This window comes from Triturus cristatus, chromosome 1_2 (genome assembly GCF_964204655.1).
Source record: "Triturus cristatus chromosome 1_2, aTriCri1.1, whole genome shotgun sequence".
In the NCBI taxonomy this organism is placed as follows: Eukaryota; Metazoa; Chordata; class Amphibia; order Caudata; family Salamandridae; genus Triturus; species Triturus cristatus.
The window spans coordinates 917951321-917974792 of NC_140580.1; the positions used below are offsets into that span (position 1 = coordinate 917951321).

Genomic DNA, 23472 nt, shown 5'->3' on the forward strand with positions numbered 1-23472 from the left:
CCATAACATGATATCCAGTTTTCATCATGCATGACACTTTATGAAACAAAGCTTAAATCAATAACAAAACCCTTCCAACTACAAATCCTATACGGTATATCTTGCAATCTGTGTCATTAAGTGCTTCAGTGCCCAGCTCAGGTGTAATAAGTGCTTTACTAATGCTACAACTCAATTCTTTCTCTCTCACTTCCTTACCATGCTCTTAGCCCTTCTGGTCCCCCTGTGTCAGTTACCAGCCCTGGGATGCTTCCGGGTAGCCATGCGCTCTATAAATGCCCTTCCATTCCACCATTCCATTCCATTCCAAATGTACTTTTGTGAAAATACCTCACAAACTCTGCTAGGTAAAACAGGTAAAAGGACATCGGGCGTCTAGAATAAGCCAGATCCATGCCGTATCCTCAAAGGAGAGTGTTAATGATAGGAGTCATAAGAGGCAGTGTGTACTGCAAGGGGGGCGTTTACAAGGCACGCACAGCAATATATTGGATAGTAGTTTCTTTTGACAAAGGGCCAGTATTTTTCATGCAACTTTAAGAAAGCCCATGTGTGGATATGTTTTTACTTTGTGAACAATAAAAGATTAAAATCCACCAAAATGTTTTCATGACTCCAGTTTAAAATAAATGAATCCTCAAGGATGTTTAGTGTATAAGACTTTAAATGTATAATATGCTAAGTCAGCCAAGCAGAAAGCACTTTCTGAACAAAAAGCCATGAACCAGAAATTTAAATGTTCTGGTGTCAGCAGAGTAAAACAACCATAGACAAAATTAATAAGTCTGTCTTGCAAGCTGTAGTAAGAAACCAAAACAGAAACAATTGCTTTCTATGCGCAAAGTGTATATGAGATAAATAATTTAATGTGTGACGATTAAGTGTACTTTTGCGATGTAAAATAGTCCCTCATGTATTGCTAGGCAAGAAGGAGGAACGCTACAATAAACAACCAAAGTTGAGATCAAAATATTCTTCTGGGGAAGCCAAAGCCCTCTCTATTCATATTTTAAAGCATTGGTAACTAGGGTCTTGTGCACAGCTGCTGTGTTTTCTGACCTAACATTAGGAGCATATACTTGCTCTCATCTAACAAAAGAATCACATGAACCCCGTCACCATAGCCTTGTTAGAACACAGATGGAACAACGTATCCATCCGCGAAATGCCATGGTTGTGATGTTTGATGAACAGCCCTTCCACACAATAGCAAACCACGACCAACACATGAAGACCAATAGCTGAAAGGGCCTGGCCCAAAGATTGCTCTATCTCTCTGGTTACGTCTTATTGTGCTTTTTAGAAGAAGTAATGACTCAAGGTCAACTATCGCTAAACTGTTTGAAGCCAGACCTAAAATACAGCAGTACTGATGCAGGAACGTACAACTAATAACAGATCTCAAGTACATCTTGAAGAAGTGAAGTTCGGCACCTTTCACTTTTCAGACAATGTACGCTCTCCGCTGTTTAACCTTTTTGGTAGACAATTAAAACAACCTACCTCCTTTCTAGAAACTGTCAAATACATGCACAGCTCCCCATACCAACGCCTCTGGGTCCAACCGGCCAGTGGTTTACCTGCTACCCTTTGTCCCATGATGCTCTTGCTCCGCCTTACCAGCACACACGCCAATGAGGAGGCGGGACACGATGATGACCTCAAAGGACCGCGACAGCTCACTGGTACCCATGAGCAGTGCTGGGACGATGGAGAAGATGTTGTTGAAGAGAAGAGTGCCCTTCCTGTAGTGGGAGAGAAGCAAGAAGATCCCCCAATGGGTTTAGTTCCATCTGCTAAGATCTATGTTTTACTTACAGACAGGGATACTGGAATGACAACAGAGGTGCAAAAGTATACGGCTGGGTTGACTAAGGTATGCAGCTAGGGAAGACAAATTATGAGCAGTTTGGTAGTTAAAGGCAAATTATGCAGCACATCAGTTGTCTGTCTATCTATTGGGACATTTCAGCACAAAGCTAAAATAGAACTGTGACTACATTGCTATAAAATACATAGGGTCTTAAAGTAAGCAAACTAACCACACTCAGCAGATCATATTCAAACTGTTATTCAGCAACAATTAATGATTTTTATTTGCATGGAGGAAACTTGTTGCAAGAAAAAGAGTTCCTCTTTTATCCTGGGCAACATAACTAACTACTTGATACAGGTATCACTAACACACTTAAGAGGCCTGTCATCCTTCTGTGGTTGGTAACAATATTTCTTTGTATTTTGCTGAATTCTATGCTACTTTATTTGTTCTTTCTTGCTCCATACTTCAAAATGGGGATTTCTGGAACTGTTTGCAATAATGTATGATTATTACAGGTAAAGGGCCTGATTTAGAGTTTGGAGGACGGAGGCGAAACTGTCGGTATGGCAGAGTATTTTACTCCCACTATACCGAGGGTCCTCCAGCTGCCAAGTTTAGAGCTGTCCTCCAGCCCAGTGCACATCTCTTAACATCGGCAGCTATGACAACATGGCTATTCCGATCAATGTAATAAAAAAATGACGGACGACTCCGTCAACATGACGATACCGTCTGACCGTCTGCCAAACGTTTAACATGTGTTTAATTGAATTTTCAAAAGCAAAATCCCAATGACCCTCATCCCCGTAGGAGTTTTCTCTGTAGCGATGGAGTACCCTCCCCACCAAACTCTAAAGCAGCCCCTAAGTATATTGTTCGTTCCCAGTTATTTTACTGGTGCCTCTTGGGCAAACATTCATGGTTCCCTTTCTTTTTCAGAAGAGCTTTTGTGCTGCCAGCGCCATCTTGAAAGTGAAACTTTTCCCTTTGTTCCACTGACACAGTTTAGTGCATTCTAGTGGTTACATTTTGGAGTCATGTGAACGCCAGCAGACAGCAGGTCTTGCTGTAGTGTGGTTGCTCTAAAGCACGCGGCAGATGCAAGCCTTTCTGCAATTATCCAGGCTTGGGCGTCACCACCAGCCAGCCACTCTGAATCATTGATCTTAGAAGATGTTCCTCAGACTTCACTCTGCATTGCCAAAGTTTCCAAGGGGTCTCTTGGTGCGGCAAATAAAGGACTGGCACTCAAATGGGAAACTGACAGGTTGGCATCACAAGTCATCTTTAACTCCAAATCACTGGTTTCTTCAGCCAGTTCTACTTTCCCATTAAAAACACGACACCAGGACACCTCTCACAAATATGACACCTATTACTAGATTTCAGAACCATCACAGTAAAAGGATCCTGAACAAAGCCAGACCTGATGTCAAAAAAGGCAAAAATGGGAAAGTAAAACACAGCAGGAAGCCATTTTCAGCTCCACTCGCAGAATGTGGAACAACATCTGATATGTATGCAATATTCCATCCCCAAAGCATGTAATAAAAGAGCTGAAGATGCCTCGTCAAGAATTACCTCAACAATCATCAACAAGTACACTCCAAGCTTCCACCGCCTTCCTGGGTCCAGCACACAAGTTCAGCCACAAAGAACCAGGTGTACCTACCCTTTGCAGAAGCCTAGTGTATTGACTGACTCTGATGTGTCCATAGGCACCCAGGTGGGGAGAGGAGCTGATGGCTGTTCCACTCTCCTGTATGTCTGCAGAAAGGTCCTGCCACCCATCTAGCCCTCATTCTGTGTTGACTTGATTATGCCAATGTATTCTATCTTGCTGCACTGGAAAAACTCCTCCGACCTCGCAATTGGTCCAGAACACTTGAGCACCGGCACCCCGGTGCTCAGTTCCCTTCGCTGGCTGTCCATCCATGGCAGAATTTACTTCCTAAAAATGCCATCAGGAATCCTGTATGTTTGCAAGTTCTCACTTAGGTAATTTGAAAATTTGAAAGAGAACATGTGCTGGGTACCGTGTCACATTTCTTCCTACTATACATCACCACATTGTCCCATATAATCGGTTTAAAACTACGGAGATATTTGTGTAAACTGAAGCTCAGAGGTTCAAACTGCAGCAGAACAGACTCAACTTTTCATCCTACAGTCAATAAAATGAGTACAATTTACTTTGGTAATAACATTTTAAATTTAAAGGTTGGAAGCAGCAATAGAAATTCACTTTGGGGAGACCACTGCAGAAATGATCATGGTTAATAATATTATCAACAGATGGCATGTTGTTATCATTCTGCCACGTGACCATACCCGACCAATCACACTGCTCCACTCTGTAGTGCCTTGATAATATGAGCGCTTGGACCCTTGCGGTCATGGACGGACTCTAAACAGGAATTATGTAATCTGCTGGCGAAGTGTTAAGGTGTAGTTACAAATGTTATGATGCAATGCATGCAGTGCAAAATCGTATGTTGAGGAAGAAAGATGCCTGTTACAGAGTACTGTGTGCGGCATATTCATATGCATGCTCCTGGGCTGGGAATGATGCTAAAACTGGTGACGAGTAGGTAAAACGTGCCCTGAAGAAACAAGGGTGCTCTCCCTGAGAGTTTGCAACGATACAGCAAACTTTTCATGCATGCCACATGCTCCCTGAATCAATGTGGAGAAGTCTGCAAAAGGCGTATGGGGAGTCAAAGCCCTCCTCCAGCCTATACACAGCCATCGAAGAAGCCGAAGGCCTCACAGAGGAGCATATTTGGAAAACCCGCCAGAACCCGTTGGCAAGGTTTAGAGAAGAGATATTGTGCCACGCCATAACACAGAGCCATCATCCATATGATGCAGATGCTAAAAGCAGTGACAACCGGGTCCGAAAGCAGTAACTTACTTACCGGCACAGGCTTTCAGACATCTGCACGAGCTCGAATCAGATGTGATGACCTAAGCTCAGGCGCTAGGCCAATGCATACAGAAGTTGCAGGTGGCATCCTGGGCAACGAGCGTTGCCTGAACAGCATATACTCTCAAAGGTAGTAGAAGGAAGCATGAACCTTAAAAATATAATTTAAACAAAAGAAAAAGAAGGACGCATGAAATATACTGCAGCCGCATTCCTGAAGCCACCACCACCCTTCCGCACAGTGAAGAAACAGAACACTGGTAGGCTGCATGGATTGAAACGTTTGATGATTTAATAAATGCACTAGAAGAAAAGGATGATTAAAAATCATTAAATATTCAAACAATATTGCCGTGATGGAGTGAAATAAGCGTTAAAGAAAGTTTCACAAACTGATGCAACGTCGTACCAAAAGATAAAAGAAGCACTGGAAGCCAAGTTCAATCAGACACCGAATGTCGACTATGAAAGGTACATTTTCAACTAAGCACAACAACAGGCTGGTAAAACAATGGATGAGTTTGTTTAGAGATATGACAGACTTGTCAAGCACTGTAAGTTCTGTGACTTCAATGATGAAGAAGCCATGCACCTCAGAATCTTTGAAGGTTGTTTTTCAGACTCTATCAGAAGACGTGTGCTGAGAAAGACACTCCGTCTAGAGAAGATGTTAATGGCTGCAAAAGAACAAGCAGATCGAAAAGATGCTGATATATAAGAAGAAGCACAAAATAGATGCCCACAAGTCAACATCTCCAAAGAAGAAAACGTTATGCTTCCAATGTGGGTTTTTATTTACCCATGAAGGTAAATGTCTAGCCCTGGGACAAATATGCAAAGGCTGCTGGAAAGAAAAACACTTCATAACGGTCTGCAGAGTGAACGAGAAACTAAATGCGTCACAGCAAGAAGAGAAACTGGAAGCCAGAGGTTTCCAGAAGCATTCGCACCAAGCCAACAAGGCCAAAAGGCAACATCGGTTACAAGAAGTAGAAACCAAGCAAAGTTGATCGTTGTCAAGTTTATCATTTAAAGGCTCCTCAATATAATTTTCAAGTGCTAGTAAAGAAGACGGATAAGTGCTGATGATATATACTGAGGAACGACATGTACAAGTAGGATTAGCTGCTTGCAAAGACCAAAAGTCAAACAAAAATCACCGATCGAAGTGACAAAATTCATTTGGACACTGACCCTAAATTACAATAAAAGTGAACGGTTGCCCCAAAATATTCATTATAGACAGTGGTGTGTTGATTATTATCATGCCAGTAGAAAGTTTAACAGCTTATCTCCAGTGCCACGCTTTACCCTTTCAAACATGGAGGTATACCTGTGGGCTGCTTCTAATCCGCTACAGAGTCAAGGGGCATTCACAGCAACCAATGAGACATAAAACGACTTCAGTGCAAATGCTCTTCAGGAAATATTATCGAGTGCTTGCCTTCCTAGCTTTGCCACTGCTGCTGACATGGGACTGATATCTCTCAACTACAACCTCCGTGCTAAGTCTGAAATCGTGCCATTGCTTTATGGCCTAGGAAGACTACGGAAAATTAAAATGCAACTTTATATTAATGAGGAAATTCGCCCTGTTGCCCAGTGGCACCACAGAGTTGCTTTTCACTTACAAGAAGCTGTTGAGAAAGAACTAGAAACACTGTTAATACATGATTTAATTGAACGCTCCTCTGGTCCTACACCGTGGGTTTCGCCCATAGTTGTTGTGCAAAGAAATTACAGTGGAGGTGCAGTGAGCATTTATGTTGATAAGCGCCAGGCCAACAAAGCAATCAAGAGAGAAAGACATCCTGGTCTCCACATAGGAGACTGATCATGCAACTGAAAGGAGGCAAACACTTCACCCGTCTTGACCTGTACAAAGGATACCATCAACTTGAGCTGTAAGAGCAATGTAGGCACATATAACTTTTTCGACTCATGTTGGTTTGTTTAGATACAAAAGACGGAGTTTTGGAGTGTCTTCGGCTGTGAAGATATTTCAGGATGTTATTCGCCGAGTAATTTAACCTGTTATACATGCTTTCAATTACTGTGATGACATACTGGTATTTGGGACAGCACAAACGGAGCTTGACACAGCTCTTACACAAGTGTGCCAATTACTTGCTGATGCAGGTCTCACTCTGAATGCAGCAAAGTGTGTGCTTCACAAAACCAAACTTAAATTCTTTGGGCACATATTCTCTGATCGAAGAATGACTTTGGACCCGGATACAGTGCAAATATTCCAATCTACTTGCCCCCCCATAAGATGTAACCATGCTGCGAACCTTCTTAGGCATGACCATTTATTGTTCAAAATATATTCATGACTTTGCTACAGTGAGTGTCCCATTAGAAGACTTAACAAGGCCAACTGTCCCATTCCAGTGGTCTCCTGAATGTGACTAAAGTGTTAAAGATAGAAAACATGCGATCAAAAATGCTACTGAAATGGCCTATTTTGACACCAAGTTACACACTGAGATCAAAGTAGATGCAAGCCTGGTAGGGCTGGGCAAACCTTACTCAACACAGTGTGCATTCAAATGCTCAGATACACATTGTGGCCTATGCCAGTAGAAGTTTGTCTGAAACATAACGTGCCTATTCCCAGCCAGAAAAAAAGAGCCTGGCTGTAGGTTGGGCCGGTTCTATATGGAGAACGTTTCAATGTCATAACAGACCACCAGGCATTGCTCACTATCTTTGGAAATTCAAAGCTAAGATGCCCCCTCACATCAAGAGATGGGGTTTGCAACTGCAAGAGTACGACTATACGATTGTACATAAGCCGGGGAAAGATCAAAACCCCGCGGATTACTTTTCACGAGTGTCGCTACATCACCACAGTTTGACATCCAAAGCGGCTGAAGAGTATCTCAACTTCATTGTGAGGTCCAGCACGCCAGCAGCTCTATCCACTGAACAGATTATTGCTGCTACCAATGCAGATAAAGACATGCTAATCCTCATAGACTTCATTACGCACAATCTTGGAAGAAAAGTATTTGACCCTTTGCTGATGTTGAATTGCAGAAATTCAAAAATGTACAGGATGAGCTATCCATCCCTGAGAAGGTATCATCTTGAAAGGCTCGAGATTCATCATACCTGACAGCCTGTGACAGCAAGTCATTGAGCTGGCCCATGAAGGGTATTGTGGCATTGTCATCACCAAGAGAGCTCTAAGACACTGAGTGTGGTTTACTCGCCTAGATGAACAAGTTGAGAAGGAGCTGAAAGTGTGCCACTTAGTAACCATTTGTCCTCCAAGATCATGCAGCATCCATTGACAATGTCTGACCTTCCTGCGCATGCTTGGGAGAGAGTTGCAGCTGACTTCTTTGAGGCTCTAGGAAATGTACATCATCTCATGGTAGTCATTGATGAATTTTCGACAACTCATGACAGAGTCATTGAGCGGCTTGATGACATCTGTGTAGCATTGGGGCATCCCCGCTATTCTAGTCTCAAATCTTATAATGGGCTGCCTTACAATAGCAAAGAATTCAAGGAGTTTCTTGTTTGACTTAATATTAAGCACCAAAAGAGAACACCTCAGTAGGCCCAAGCCAATGGTGTTTTTGAACGATTCATGGGCATCGATCTAAACCAAGCCATGTGTAAAGCCCTTAGTGCCTATCGATCAACTGTTCACTCCACGACTGGTGAGAGTCCTTCCACCTTGCTATTTAGGAGAGCTATCGGAACCAAACTACTACAATGGATATCAGACCGATCGATGAATGCCATTAAGGTTCGTGTCGCAGACACTTCTCGAAAGTGCAAAATGAAAACAAATGCCTAATCAGTGCCGACGCTCCCAGGAAACAGTCTTCAACAAAGGGCACTGGGTACTGGTTAAACAGAAACGGAAGTGGAAAATTGGTACTTTGTTTGCTATCGACTCTTTTAGGGTTGTAACATGCAAAGGAGACTTGGTGACAGTGCATCGACCGGGAAAGTCCATCACACTTTAATCACCTACCTCGATGTTCATCTACTCCTGAGGTCACAAGTGAGGCTGCTCCGCCTGAATGTCCAGATCAAGCAATTAAGCCCATGTCATCTGTGCACCTCAACTATCTCATACCACCCGATCTTGCAGACCAGTGAGTGCACCTCGACAACTCATTGTGGAACTATAATGCTAATGCCGTCTGTACTTTTTAGGTCTCGGCTGCAAAGGCTGCGCTTGCGCAGTCTAGCTCCGAGATTTAATGACTTGGAGAAGAGGGGCTTGAACCCGCCCCTCTTCTCCCCTGTTCTCCATTGGCTGGCCTCTTGAATGCTGGCCAGCCATTGGAGAAGAGGTCAGTCATTCCGATTAGGCCCCGTCCTTTTCGGATCGGGGGGCGTGTTTTTTGCAAGAAGTCTCATTCTCTCCTCCAACCAATGGCTGGAGGAGAGAAAAGACAAACACGCCCCGAATCCGAAAATGCCGCAGCGTTTCTCCGAGGCATTTCTGCTCTGCCTCGGAGAAAGGCGGTGGTGTGCCTTTTGCTCTGCCTTGTTAGAATAATGCTCTTAGCATGTATTGCATGTTTTTTGTTTACATAGAGTCCGATTTGTATTGAAATATTGAAATCACCCATAGTGTTTGTTTATTGAGTTTTATATAGCGCTGGCTGACCCGGAGGTATCAGAGCGCTTTACATAAGTGGGTTTCTTCTATTAATACGTCGCACAACAGAGAAAATACATGGCAGACCATGGGGTTAACTTAGATACTTTCTATATCTGAACACCGTGTGACAGTTTTCATAATTCTAGTTCAAGTATGTTCCCATCACGTTAAGTCCAACGGTGAGTGAGTGCCAATTGAAAAGAGAGCGCATGATGCAAGGAAGCTCGCCTTACATCAAAGGCTCCTGGGTCTCTGGTCTTGGTATACCCATCACCGGCTTGCCGTCGGTCCCGCACCGAGTCCTGGCGGCAGAGTGCGACACTGTCACTAAGAGGGCGGCCTGGCTGAAGGCAGACACCTGGAAGTGTTTAATACATATATCTTCCTTTGAAGCTGCGGAAACCGGCCCCACCGGCGCCCCTCCACCGCTCCCCAAAAGAGATGAGAACTATTTATTAAAGTGTAGTGACGGGATTGCTTCCCACCCTCCCAGTGAACACTCCCACGGCGCACGAACCTTTCATTACATACCCCCTGCAAGCAGGCGGCCCCTTATCAGAAGCTGCACAGATAGTTGCCAACGGCAACAAGCCATGCACATGGCAAACGGGGCAGAGGGGGGCACGAGACTGCACCCAATTGTAACACACTTGCGCAGCACAAGAGACGGCGTCGCGCAGTGAGACAGTGCCTTATTCCACAGCACCAGGCCTTGCAAGGGGCTTCAGCCCCCAGCGCCCACTCAGTCTCCACCTCCAGCCCCGCAGGCAAACATCCTTCACACAGAGTCAACACCGGCCTGCCTTTGCATCGACCGCTGACAAATCAGCGCCATAAAAAGGACGGAATGTCAAAATAACACAAATGCTTTCTCCAAGCTTAGCACAGTGTCTGCCCCTCTTTAACTGAGCGGGGATAATACAGTTTCAGAGAAGCAGCCACGGGTGCGTGCTCTGTACCATTTACTATGCATTTTTATGGACGACTTTAGAGCACAACGCAAAAGCACGCTCAAATCGCATCTAGGAACGCCCACTTCACAAAACGTTATGACTTTCCGGTCCAAATAAAATTTTAAAAAACCACTTCTGGCGGCAAGAAGCAGCTGCTAGCCTGGAGAATGCGTTCTTCGGCCCTTTGAGCAACCCAGACCTCGACAGTTCAGAATGCAGGCCACTGAGGGCGCATTAACCAATACCGTTCGTCTATGTAAAGGTCCTTCAGCGTGTGCCTGCGTGGGCGCTCCCGTCATACAGGACAATCCAACCTGCGGAGCGTTGTGTGTGCCAAGTACAGACTAGGGAGGGCGCTAGACTAGTGGGAAGATGGAGGGATGGGTATTTATCCCTTCACCATGTCGGACTGCAGCCAAGATTCACAGGGTGGCCGAGCGAGAAACACGCGCTGCCGATACCGACTTCATCTGCAGTGCACACGTCTAATTCTCGGCAGGGCTGACAACCTTCCTTCTTTCAGAGCTGGATACACTCTGTAGCATAACGTTTGGTAATAGTGACATGTTCTGTACAGTGCTTAGAAATCGCTGAAAAATTGGCATTGCTCATGACATTATTTTTGTTTTTAAAACATTTAAAGAAATGGCATTGTTATTTACAATGTCAATAGCTTAATCACTCTCAAATGCGAGACCTATTGCATTTGCACCCACACACAGAGCCACCTACACACACACTGATTAAGCTATTGACATTGTAAACAACAATGCTGTTTCTCTACATGTTTTAAAAACACAAACATACACAAAAATAATGTCATGAGCAATGCCAATAGCTCTACCTTTACCAATGCCGAGACCATTGCATTGTAAATGCTTGTTATTTAATACAGGGGAAGATGTAGTGTCTTGATGCTATGAGCACTAGGACCCTTGTGGTCCTGGATGGACTACAGACAGCTGCTGAGAGGTGTTAAGGTGTAGTTAAAAAGGTTATGAAGCAATGTGTGCAGTGCTTAATCGTACATTGAGGAAGAGAGGCTTCTGTTACATAGCTCTGTCTGTGGTGTGTTAATTTGCATGCTCCTGGGCTGGGGAAGATGCTACACACTCCAGTTTCATTTTCAGACATGGTGAAATTTACCTGCCAATCCTGTTCACCAGCACACCGACCAGCAGAGAGCCGAAGAATCCGCCCAGAGGGTAGAGGGAGACAGTGAGAGACCACAGGACTGTCATGTGATCTTCGTCCATGCCAACACCATAGCGATGAAGGAAGGTGCGGTTGTAAAATTCCTGCATGAACTGAAAAGTGACAAAAATGGAGAAAAAAAAAATCAATGAAGAGGACAGAATATTAGGATCATGTGGAGTGGGCAATGGTACCTTCCCTCTTTTGCATTATGTCTCCTAGGCCTGCAGTTTGAGTAGAGGAAGGCAAGTCACTGAAGGCCTGAAACAGGTTCGAAGCAGATGCCTGGCTCTGGCTCAGCTCAAGGTCCTCTTTGAACCTTGAGCCAAGAAGGAGCTTAGCCAAGGCAATCTGTGGATTCTGATGCTAACCCTCTTAGCTCCATCACCATTTTCTTGAAAGTCTTCTAATTTCAACTTCAGTTAAGATGTAATCTGTATTTAACACAACTACCGATGTGGCTGCTCAGACAAAAGCAAAGCATTCAAATTGGATATCAATCATGTCAAAGAGACACCCATCTAGTGGCTGAATTGCACAAGGAGGAAATCTTAAAAACAATCCCAGCTTTCATGTGTGACCAAATTGTGTGATCCTAGGCAATTAGCTTATTTTACTGTGCCCCCTTTTCCTTTATCATCACATTTGAAACCACCTTGAAATTCATCAGATTAGGATAAGCGACGCTAAATAAAAGTGGGGGCTTATTTACAAGAAAATGACACTATGCTGTGTTACAAGCCAGCCTGCAGTGCCACGCTGCGAATAAGTAATGTGCAGAGGTGCAGGGTGGCTTTCCATGGCCTCGTAGATATGGGACTGCACTGTGTGTTCCGGTGGTGCACTGAGCTTGTAAATAGGCCCCTATGTTTACTAAACTTTTATGTTGGTCTATCAGAATATCAACCTTTGCTTCATATGGGGTACATATGAGAATGGACTATCCACATGGTTAACTTAAGGCATTCTAACAGCACAGTAGTGGGAAGGGGGCATGAATGTTTCTAAGTTCACGTTTAGAAACTATCACTTGAGGCAGTGATACAATCTAGTGGAATGCCTTCATGTTAAAGAAATACATTTTTGGGGAATTTTGAAGACTCTTTATCATCTATGATGTTTGTTGCACAATTTATATGCTAAATACGTTGTCCGTTCAATAGTACAGTGCTATTCTGTACAGCCCAGCCTCCTCCAAAGACCCTGTTCTTTAGTCAGGCACACAGCAGCCAGACTCTTCGAAGAGGGTTAAAAGTAGAATTTGCATGCAGCGAGTGCCGTGCAGTCCCGCCATGGTGGTGCATCTGTTGAAAATGGTGATGGCTGCCACTGCTAATGGGGGTAAAGCACCTGTAGTGGGGATCTGTGACCATGTGTGCTCTGCAGAGTCCAGTTTCTGCAATAAAATATGGCTCGCCGAGTTAGGCAATAACACCTTTTACTACTCAGGGGCCGATTCTGATTCGGGTCGGAAAGCACTCCGACCGAGTCGGATCCGGAGGGTTTTCTGACCGAGCCGGACCCCTACAGTCCGACCGAGCGAGTACGATGCGCACGTATGCTGTCGGACTCGGTTCGGTCGGACTCAATGGGAGCCAGTTGTACGACGTGTTCATGCGCTCCCATTGACTGAATGGGTACGTCTCGAACAAGTGCGCCCCTACAGTGGGTACGTGTTGGTGCCATCCGCGCCGTACATGCCTGTGTGGAGGAGTCCCATGTGTCTCCCCCTGTGTGCGAGTCGTACGGCTGCTGGTGTCGGGGGGTCCGGCGCAGACCCCCGAAGTCCGACTCCGGGAGCTTTTGCGAGCCGGACAGTCCTGCTTGCACAGGCTGTCCGACGCGTGCATCATACTGGCTCGGTCGTGAATCGCATCCATTGCACGCCACGGTTAGCTTATGACCGAGACGTACGGAGCGGTTCGGACCCGGAAACGACTCGGTCGGTGAATTTCATGTAGCTCCAATCTGCTTCCATGATCAACATTGTGTCTGCCTTGTATTACACCTTCTCAGCAGAAGGTGCTTCTCATGCTTTCTTTGATGTCTCCTCTACTAGAGTTATAGACTCTACAAGAGTTGTGGGGATGGCACCCATCCCCACAGGTCAGAATATGGAGGGTACTAAATATTGAGGACAAATATCAAACCAAAATATTAACAGGTAAGTAAGTCTAGATTTTCTATACCTAATTCCAGATATATGGACCTACGTGGTACATATCTCCTCAAGGTACGCAGATGTGGAGTTAGGAATAGTAAATCGATACTTCCCTATATGCACTTTCCTTTTCAATATTTTGGCCCTCAATATTCTGTCCTTGATGTCAATATTCAGTCGTACAATCAGGTAGGCTACTACTTACAAACCAGGCTATGGGCTAACAGAGTACAGAAAGGTGGCAGATGGGAATGAGATGCAGCGGTACAGGTCTTTTCCCCGTCACACTTTGGTGAAGAGCCATCTGGCTTCCAGATAAAGTCTGATCAATTTATAAATGGGATATCTTTCTTTTCTGCAAGTGTCATGTGGGACCTGTTTAGTGTATGCTAAAATGATGGCTGTTTCCTTTAAGAACAACATAGTGACCCCAAATGGAGGACCCGTTGAAGCGGGTGAAGGCAACTCCAGCTTTTCTCCTCCTAAAAGATGTCCCTTGGAGTCTTGCTGAACCCTCCATGGGTTGCTTTTCTCTATCTGGTTACAACCCCCGATACCCGAATTTCAGTGCCTCTCCAGTAACAATACACTTGGGTTCTTTGGCTGGGCAGGGTCACCTTCCTGTGGTCATGATCCAGGGAGATCCATGCTGATTTCGTCAGTAGGGTACTTCTTTTCAGCAGAGCTACTCCCTACTGATTGTGCCTCTGAGCCCATGGCTTTTCTTGAGGCAACAACAGGCATCAGAAATTCACTGCAGTGAAAAAACAATGCAACTTCTCTGGAACATTAAACTAGATGCTTCTATAGCAGAGAGCAACATGAGTTCTTCCGCTACATCTCTCACTCTTCCCATAGATCATCTGCAAGAAAGATTTTTGAATGAATTCATATGAAGCTTAGAGATGACATTTGCCTTCTGGCTCTGTTCCCAGCAGGCTATGGCAGTAACTGTAGGTGAGTAGAGTAAGCTTTCACAAGGAAGGTGGGTTGATGGCTTAAAATAAACAGTTTTTTAGGTCTCGCTGAGTCAGCGCGCATGCGCTGCTCGGAGAGACATTTAGTAGGTGAGTTTTCAAAGTGCTGCTGGCTGGCGACAAGCTTGCGTTCACGCGAGCGCGCACGCGCGCGCGCAGCCGGCAGCTTTGCAATATGTACAGCCGCGATCACTTTCGCGAGTGCAGCCTACTTTCATTTTTCGCGCGCGCGCACCACTGGCGTTTCTTGTTCTAACATCTTTTCCTGCGCCTTTCCTCTACTTTGTAACAACAGCCATAGCTTATATAGATTTGACTTGCTCACATGAGGCATAGAAATGCTTACAAACAACATTGTAATCCTTGTTTAATAACAGTGAGTGTTGTATATCTCTGTTTACATTTATCACATGCAGACTGCGTGTTCTTGCCAGCAGCACAGCTATCCCTGCTTACAAACTGTGCGTGCAGTCTCGCTCTGCTTGCAAGCACCACACGCATATTGCCTGTTCTTAGAGAAAGAACATCGACTGTGACAGGGATTACTCTTCTTTCGGTGACTGTGTGCCTCCGATCCAATTCCTTCCCCACTTTCCACTTATATAAATCAACATGCCAAAGCTGTACACGATACACTTATGTTCATGCACACATGCTTTATATACCTTCTATGACCCCTAATTGGTTTGTCAATGGTTTGTCGATGTTTTGACAGTGTTTGCAGGTCTTGGTCTGGTTCCTTTCCCTTCCTTTCTCTTCCCTTTCCTTCCCCTTTCCCTTTCCTTCCCTTCCATTCCCATCCCCTTTCCCTTTTCTTTTCCTTTTGGGCATAGCCACTAACAGACCCTACCAATCCCCATCCCTTCCCTCATTCACAGCACCCAGTCAATATTCTCACCCTAAGCTTCCAGTGCCGGGCCAAGGCCCAACCAGCCCTGCAGGGCAGGAGGCCACCATAAAACAAGCATTGGCATAGCCAATAGGTCTCGCTTTTGGGGCCTTATAAGTATTTAGTTATGCAACACAATATCCTTGGTGCAACAACATCAACTGTTGCATGTCTAAACATTTATTAGGTCACAAAGGCAAGACCTATTGGCTATGCCAATGCTTGTCTACTTAGGGGCCGATTCCGATGTCAGACGGACCGTTCGACATCGGTCAGGAGCCGTAACCGACCGACCTGCTGTCGTCGGTTATGGCCCTGCATGTACGATGTGACTGAACAGGGTTCGGTCGCACTCATATACTTCACAATGCAAGCATGCATTCAAAGCAGAATGCATGCTTGCATTGTGAAAAGCAGGGGTGCAGTTCATCCCTGCACCCTGTGGCCGGCACCCCAAGGTGCCTGCCACCGGGTGCAGGGATCCACAGGTGCCCCCACAGGCCCCATTCGGCAGCCTCGCACCCATGGGGGCCCTACTGGTCCCCAAAGACAGTTTCCGACTACCTTTTCATGCCGGAAAGACCGGCACGAAAAGGCAGTGAAAAACTGGCATCGTACTCCCGCGGCCGGGGGAGTACTGAGGGATTTCCAGACAGCGGACAGGCTCCCTGAGCCTGTCGTCAGCAATCCGGAAATCCGAGTCGGATTCCTTTCCGACCGAGCCCATCGGAATGGCTCGGTCGGAAAGGAATCCGGCCGACACGTTCTGATTCGGTCGGAAGGGCTCCTCCCATCGTTCGGAGCCCTTCCGGTCGAAATCGGAATTGGCCCCATAGATGTGGATATTCATAGATTGTTCATTAACAGACTAAATGATATGCCCTTAGCATGGACTAAATTAGAGAACCAAGGATAGCTCTGTTGTCTTTGGCAAGTGAGGAAATATCTGTTGTCATCATTAGGTGAGAATCAAATATCTGAGCATTGGATAGCTCAGCTATCTCTCACAAGTGGGTGGATGGTCAGTCGTCTGCCCTGAGAAAGTGATCAATTGACTCAGTGCAGGATACCTCTGCTGCTTGCACGAGGAAGATTTGATGGATAGGTGACTCATGTAAAGTCTATGGCAAGCATTTGACTTGTTGGTATGGGGAACCAGCATTTACAACACGGCATTTACCACGCAATCCCTTAAAAATGCATCCTTTACCAAGCAATGCCTTTACCATGCATGCCTTTACAATGAAATGGTAAGTATTTATCAGGTAACTATATATATATATATATATATATATATATATATATATATATATATATATACATATATACATATATATATATATATATTCCAAAGAAGCACAAGGCGTTCCCCTGTTACCAGAGCTCCTGGCCCTTCAGGGCGGCCTCACAGATGGGCACGGGGCAGCCCATTGAATTCTCTCTGCAAGACACACAAGGTGAGGCCCAATACAGATGGGAATGGTTTTAATCACAATTTTCAAGCGCCTGTTTCCATTAGTCCAACGTTTCGGCGTCTTGCCTTGTTCACGGACTGGATTACAAGCGCCCAGGTGCGCTTGAGCCTGCTTTTAAATTGGTGCAACACGTGACTGTTGTTTTAAAGACTACCAATCCCATAGTGCTTTGTGCGTGTTGTTGTTCTGCACGGTGAAAATCACGCAAGTACTTATCCATGGTGGTATAATCAGTCTCTTCGCACAAGCACACTGTTATAGTGGAATTATTTTGCCAAACAGTCAGGTGAATATAACTTTACCGCTGCTCACATGTAATTATTTACAATTAGGAAAAAGTCATCCTCATACTGCACGATCTTGACAGCATGTAACTCTGCCAGAATCCCTTCCACGCACCGACCTTTTTTGCTCAGTGGCGATCCTGTTGTAGGCTGGGAGGTGCGAGTGGACCGAGCTCCTCATTACACATTCCAAAGAAGCACAAGGCGTTCCCCTGTTACCGGAGCTCCTGGCCCTTCAGGGCGGCCTCACAGATGGGCACGGGGCAGCCCATTGAATTCTCTCTGCAAGACACACAAGGTGAGGCCCAATACAGATGGGAATGGTTTTAATCACAATTTTCAAGCGCCTGTTTCCATTAGTCCAACGTTTCGGCGTGTTGCCTTGTTCACGGACTGGATTACAAGCGCCCAGGTGCGCTTGAGCCTGCTTTTAAATTGGTGCAACACGTGACTGTTGTTTTAAAGACTACCAATCCCATAGTGCTTTGTGCGTGTTGTTGTTCTGCACGGTGAAAATCACGCAAGTACTTATCCATGGTGGTATAATCAGTCTCTTCGCACAAGCACACTGTTATAGTGGAATTATTTTGCCAAACAGTCAGGTGAATATAACTTTACCGCTGCTCACATGTAATTATTTACAATTAGGAAAAAGTCATCCTCATACTGCACGATCTTGACAGCATGTAACTCTGCCAGAATCCCTTCCACGCACCGACCTTTTTTGCTCAGTGGCGATCCTGTTGTAGGCTGGGAGGTGCGAGTGGACCGAGCTCCTCATTACACATTCCAAAGAAGCACAAGGCGTTCCCCTGTTACCGGAGCTCCTGGCCCTTCAGGGCGGCCTCACAGATGGGCACGGGGCAGCCCATTGAATTCTCTCTGCAAGACACACAAGGTGAGGCCCAATACAGATGGGAATGGTTTTAATCACAATTTTCAAGCGCCTGTTTCCATTAGTCCAACGTTTCGGCGTGTTGCCTTGTTCACGGACTGGATTACAAGCGCCCAGGTGCGCTTGAGCCTGCTTTTAAATTGGTGCAACACGTGACTGTTGTTTTAAAGACTACCAATCCCATAGTGCTTTGTGCGTGTTGTTGTTCTGCACGGTGAAAATCACGCAAGTACTTATCCATGGTGGTATAATCAGTCTCTTCGCACAAGCACACTGTTATAGTGGAATTATTTTGCCAAACAGTCAGGTGAATATAACTTTACCGCTGCTCACATGTAATTATTTACAATTAGGAAAAAGTCATCCTCATACTGCACGATCCTGACAGCATGTAACTCTGCCAGAATCCCTTCCACGCACCGACCTTTTTTGCTCAGTGGCGATCCTGTTGTAGGCTGGGAGGTGCGAGTGGACCGAGCTCCTCATTACACATTCCAAAGAAGCACAAGGCGTTCCCCTGTTACCGGAGCTCCTGGCCCTTCAGGGCGGCCTCACAGATGGGCACGGGGCAGCCCATTGAATTCTCTCTGCAAGACACACAAGGTGAGGCCCAATACAGATGGGAATGGTTTTAATCACAATTTTCAAGCGCCTGTTTCCATTAGTCCAACGTTTCGGCGTGTTGCCTTGTTCACGGACTGGATTACAAGCGCCCAGGTGCGCTTGAGCCTGCTTTTAAATTGGTGCAACACGTGACTGTTGTTTTAAAGACTACCAATCCCATAGTGCTTTGTGCGTGTTGTTGTTCTGCACGGTGAAAATCACGCAAGTACTTATCCATGGTGGTATAATCAGTCTCTTCGCACAAGCACACTGTTATAGTGGAATTATTTTGCCAAACAGTCAGGTGAATATAACTTTACCGCTGCTCACATGTAATGAATCCGGCCGACACGTTCTGATTCGGTCGGAAGGGCTCCTCCCATCGTTCGGAGCCCTTCCGGTCGAAATTGGAATTGGCCCCATAGATGTGGATATTCATAGATTGTTCATTAACAGACTAAATGATATGCCCTTAGCATGGACTAAATTAGAGAACCAAGGATAGCTCTGTTGTCTTTGGCAAGTGAGGAAATATCTGTTGTCATCATTAGGTGAGAATCAAATATCTGAGCATTGGATAGCTCAGCTATCTCTCACAAGTGGGTGGATGGTCAGTCGTCTGCCCTGAGAAAGTGATCAATTGACTCAGTGCAGGATACCTCTGCTGCTTGCACGAGGAAGATTTGATGGATAGGTGACTCATGTAAAGTCTATGGCAAGCATTTGACTTGTTGGTATGGGGACCTAATCTATATAAAGGAGCTAAGGGGCAGAAAGCAGGTCATCCCCCACTCAGTACATTATAAACAACAAGGACCTGCTCACAATGTGAACCAATAGTTTATACATCCGTATTGATGGCTATAAATATTAGACCCTCATTTATAGCTTGCGATGCTATCGTCTAAGCTAATTTACGGTGTAGTTCACAAAAAGAGGACGAAAAACAAATTGTCTACGTGGTGTGTCAGAATGGCTATCTGTGTATACTAGTCCTATGTCTCCCCCACCCAAATATGGTGAAGTGAAAAATGGAAGAAAAAAGGAGTGAGAGGAGTGTTGGTGCCTCACGGTAGCGCCACCAAAGAGGGTTAAGCAGGATGGTACTCGCCTGCTACCTCAATTTCTCATCATCAGCTACCAACACTCCAAAAGCAAGAAATAGTGTCTGATACTAGTGATAAACTAAATAGGTGCTAGGGTGTATGTTTAAGAAAGAAAAAGAAACTGTGCTAGAATATGTGCACGTCTCAACCCCTTAGTGATATGTAATAATATCTAAAAGAGCTGAATCACACTGGCTTGTATACTTTATTCTCAGCTGCGTGATAGCTCATGTGTTAAAATGCCGACATGTTTCGTTACCATTGGACAACACTCACGGTAACTTCTTCAGGGCGTGGGGTCTGTTCCATTCACCCTGCACCTCAATGTTCTCGTTTAAAAACCATTCTGTGGGAGACAAAAAGAGAATATACACACACACAACAGCACAACTGGGTTGGTAACCTGTTAGAAATAGGGCGAATGTCCTATTGGTCTTATAGAACCCCCCATATGGCATATATTTACCAGGGTTTTGCCCGCGTTGGGCATACCTTTACCCTTAGGACCTTGCGGCTCTCTGTGCGCGTTCAAGGCACCGTTTGCTTCGCTCCAAACGTGAGTCTGTAATGTATAATACATGATAAAAGATACATGCTTACTCTCGTTTTTGTACTTGTATATTTTGTAATATGGATGTGTCCCCCTCCCGTTTAAAATGATGCTTCCATGTCTCCGGTAATCATTGCCTACACATTATACATCCCCTATAGAGATGCCAGTGCCCCTCCATCTCCACAACTACCTCTTTTTACATTTCAGATTCAGATCACCCCTCGTAGGCCTGTTTCGAGTCCAAATCCCCAAGATTTCCGCTTTCTAACAACACTCACCGTGCATCTGTTCGTAACTGGCGTTTACTCAGCCCAGGAACAACACGATCGTTCCACGGCGCCGTTTAAAAGCGTAATAGCGCATACCATGTGACTGTCCTACGCTGGAGAAGGAACTCGGTAGTGAAAGCGCGGCGCCATTTCGTAATGGGCAATGTAAGCTAGGCTCGCCATAGAAGTAAACTTCATAATTGATTTGCTCTAAGCCTGCCTGAACGCTTTGCGAGTTAAAACTCTTATAGTTAATCTACTTCTCATAACACCAAGGGACAGTGCTCAGTTTGATGTAGATATAACTGAAGTCCGCTGGTAAGAGAACTCGGTAGTGAAAGCGGGGCGCCATTTTGTAGTGGGCATAACCTGCTAGACTCGCCATGAGAATAGACATAATTATTGATCTACTCTAAGCCTGCCTGACCGCTTCACGAGTTAAGTCTCTTTTAGTTGATCTACTGTTCGTTCTACCAATAAACAGTACTCTGTTTAATGTAAACAAAACTTGGTGTAGTGCAGCGGATGATGGCCATGTTACAATGGGGAGTGTCTTATTATCATAATCTGCACTCATTGGCATACTTATTTTGCTGAATTTCCCAAGTGATGTATTTCCTGGGTTGTTCCTATAAGTATATATCCGAGTCTGCTTGTCTCACCGATAAGGATGATGTATACAGAACTTCAATGTTAAGTAGTTGGCAACTGCGGTCAGTGGTCCTAGGTTGAAAATACCAAAGTAGCGTTCCCTAATGCTACATATTTACTCATTAAACTGATGGTGTAACCTCAATGGCCATAGGTTCAGATGATAAATTATGCAGTCACCTTGCCCCATTCTATAAGGTCATTAAGTCCCGTTTGATCCACTCCCTCTTGGTAAATCCATCGTGCTTCCCTATTGCTTAGTCTGGATTCAATACTGTATTGATCCCCTGTAACTCTCTCAAGAACTACCCAGCGCACTTCTTGCGCCGTATGTTTTAACGCTTGAAAATGTTGCACCAGTTTGGTGCTCAATTTTCCTGCACGGAGTGTGCTTAGGTGTTCCTGTATTCTTGTTTTTACCTTTCTGGTGGTAAGGCCGATGTAGTGGAGCTCACAGGGGCATGTCAATCTGTATATTACATGTGAGGTGTTACAATTGCTAAATTTATTTAGAAACCAGATCTTGTTGTTTTTAAGAGTGACACTTTTGGTTTGTGATGTAAGTGCGCAAACCGAGCAATTGCCACAAGGGTAATGCCCAGAGGGGATGTTGGTTTCACGTGGACTTGTTTTGGGTCTGGTGTGGACCAGTCGGTCCCGAATATTCGCAGACCTTTTGAATGCGAAACGAGGAGGAGGCATCTGCATGTTGGTGGTACTAAGCAGATGCCAGTGCCTCCGGATAATTTGCCTGATTTTTGTGGACAGTGGTCCAAAGGTAGTGACCACTGGGATGCAATCTCCTTTCTCTTTTTTGGTTTTCTCCAACAAGGCTGCGCGTGGAGTGTTAAGTGCTCGTTTTTTAGCCTGTCTTATGACCTTCCTGGGGTACGCCCGGTCCTGTAGTTTACTGGCCAAGATGTCAGATTGTGCAGAGTACTCCTGTGCGGTGGAGCAGTTTCTACGGTATCTAAGAAACTGTCCCACAGGCAAGTTGTCCCGAAGGGCCCTCGGGTGGTAGGAGCTGTAATGCAAAAGAGAATTTTTGTCCGTTGGTTTATGGTGAACCGTGGTCACCAACCTGTCGCCCTCAGATAGGATGTCTAAATCCAAATAGACTGCTCTGGTTTTACTCACTTCCCAGGTGAATTTTAAGCACTCATCCAAACCATTGAGCCAGGCCAAAAAATCATTTAGTTCTGTTTCGGTCCCTTCCCAAATACAGAGTATATCATCTATATATCTCTTCCAGAGGACAATGTTCCTCTGGAAGAGATTAGTGTCGGTATCGATGTAGTAGGCTTCGAACTGGCCTACATAAATGCAGGCCAGACTAGGGGCGAATGTAGCCCCCATCGAAGTCCCCGACACTTGGAGATATATCTGATCTTTGCATAAAAAGAAATTTTGGGTCAACGCAATTTCTATGCATTGAAGGACAAACGTTTGGGGGCAATCATAGAACCATTCAGAGTCCCTCAGGGCACGCGCCGCTGCCACCAGCGTGGCTTCCTGAGGGATGCTGGTATACAGCGATTCTATGTCAATGGTGACTAGAAATTGGTTAGTTGGATTATACAAGACATCCTCCAGTATTCTCAACACGTCCGTGGTGTCCTGGACATATGAGGGTTGCGTGATGACGCATTCCCTGAGAAAAAAGTCTGCAAACTGGGATAGAGGTTCTAGTAACGACTGGATCCCGGAGACTATCGGTCGTCCGGGCGGGGGCTGTTGTTTTTTGTGAATTTTTGGTACGATATAGAATGCCGGCATCCTGGGTTTTGTATTAATCAGGAATTCGGCTTCCCTATACGTAATCCATTTCTTTTCTTTAGCCTCAGTTACCAGTTGGACAATGGTCGCCTGCAAGTCATTAGTTGGGTCCCGCGCTAAAGGTCTGTAGTTGCAGCGGTTCCCCAAAAGCCTAGCCACCTCTGTGTCGTAGTCAAGTGTATCCATCACTACGACCGCCCCGCCCTTATCGGCTGGCTTGATGGTGATTGTTTGGTTGTTTTGTAGGCTCGTCAATGCCTGCCAATCTCTAGAACTCATATTGCTGTGATCCACAGTCTGCATATTTT

At 45.2% G+C, this 23472-nt stretch overlaps 1 protein-coding gene across 1 annotated transcript in view; it reads right to left on the reverse strand.

Annotated features, from left to right (window-relative positions):
- Positions 1 to 23472, reverse strand: part of LOC146868321 (solute carrier family 2, facilitated glucose transporter member 5-like) — a 140675-nt gene that overhangs the window by 89512 nt on the left and 27691 nt on the right. Inside the window, exons 3-4 of the mRNA XM_085609741.1 lie at positions 11478 to 11638; positions 1621 to 1745 (exon numbers count right to left, since the gene is read on the reverse strand). Coding sequence (XP_085465867.1) covers positions 1621 to 1745; positions 11478 to 11638 — 286 coding nt within the window. The remainder of the gene's footprint in view (positions 1 to 1620; positions 1746 to 11477; positions 11639 to 23472) is intronic.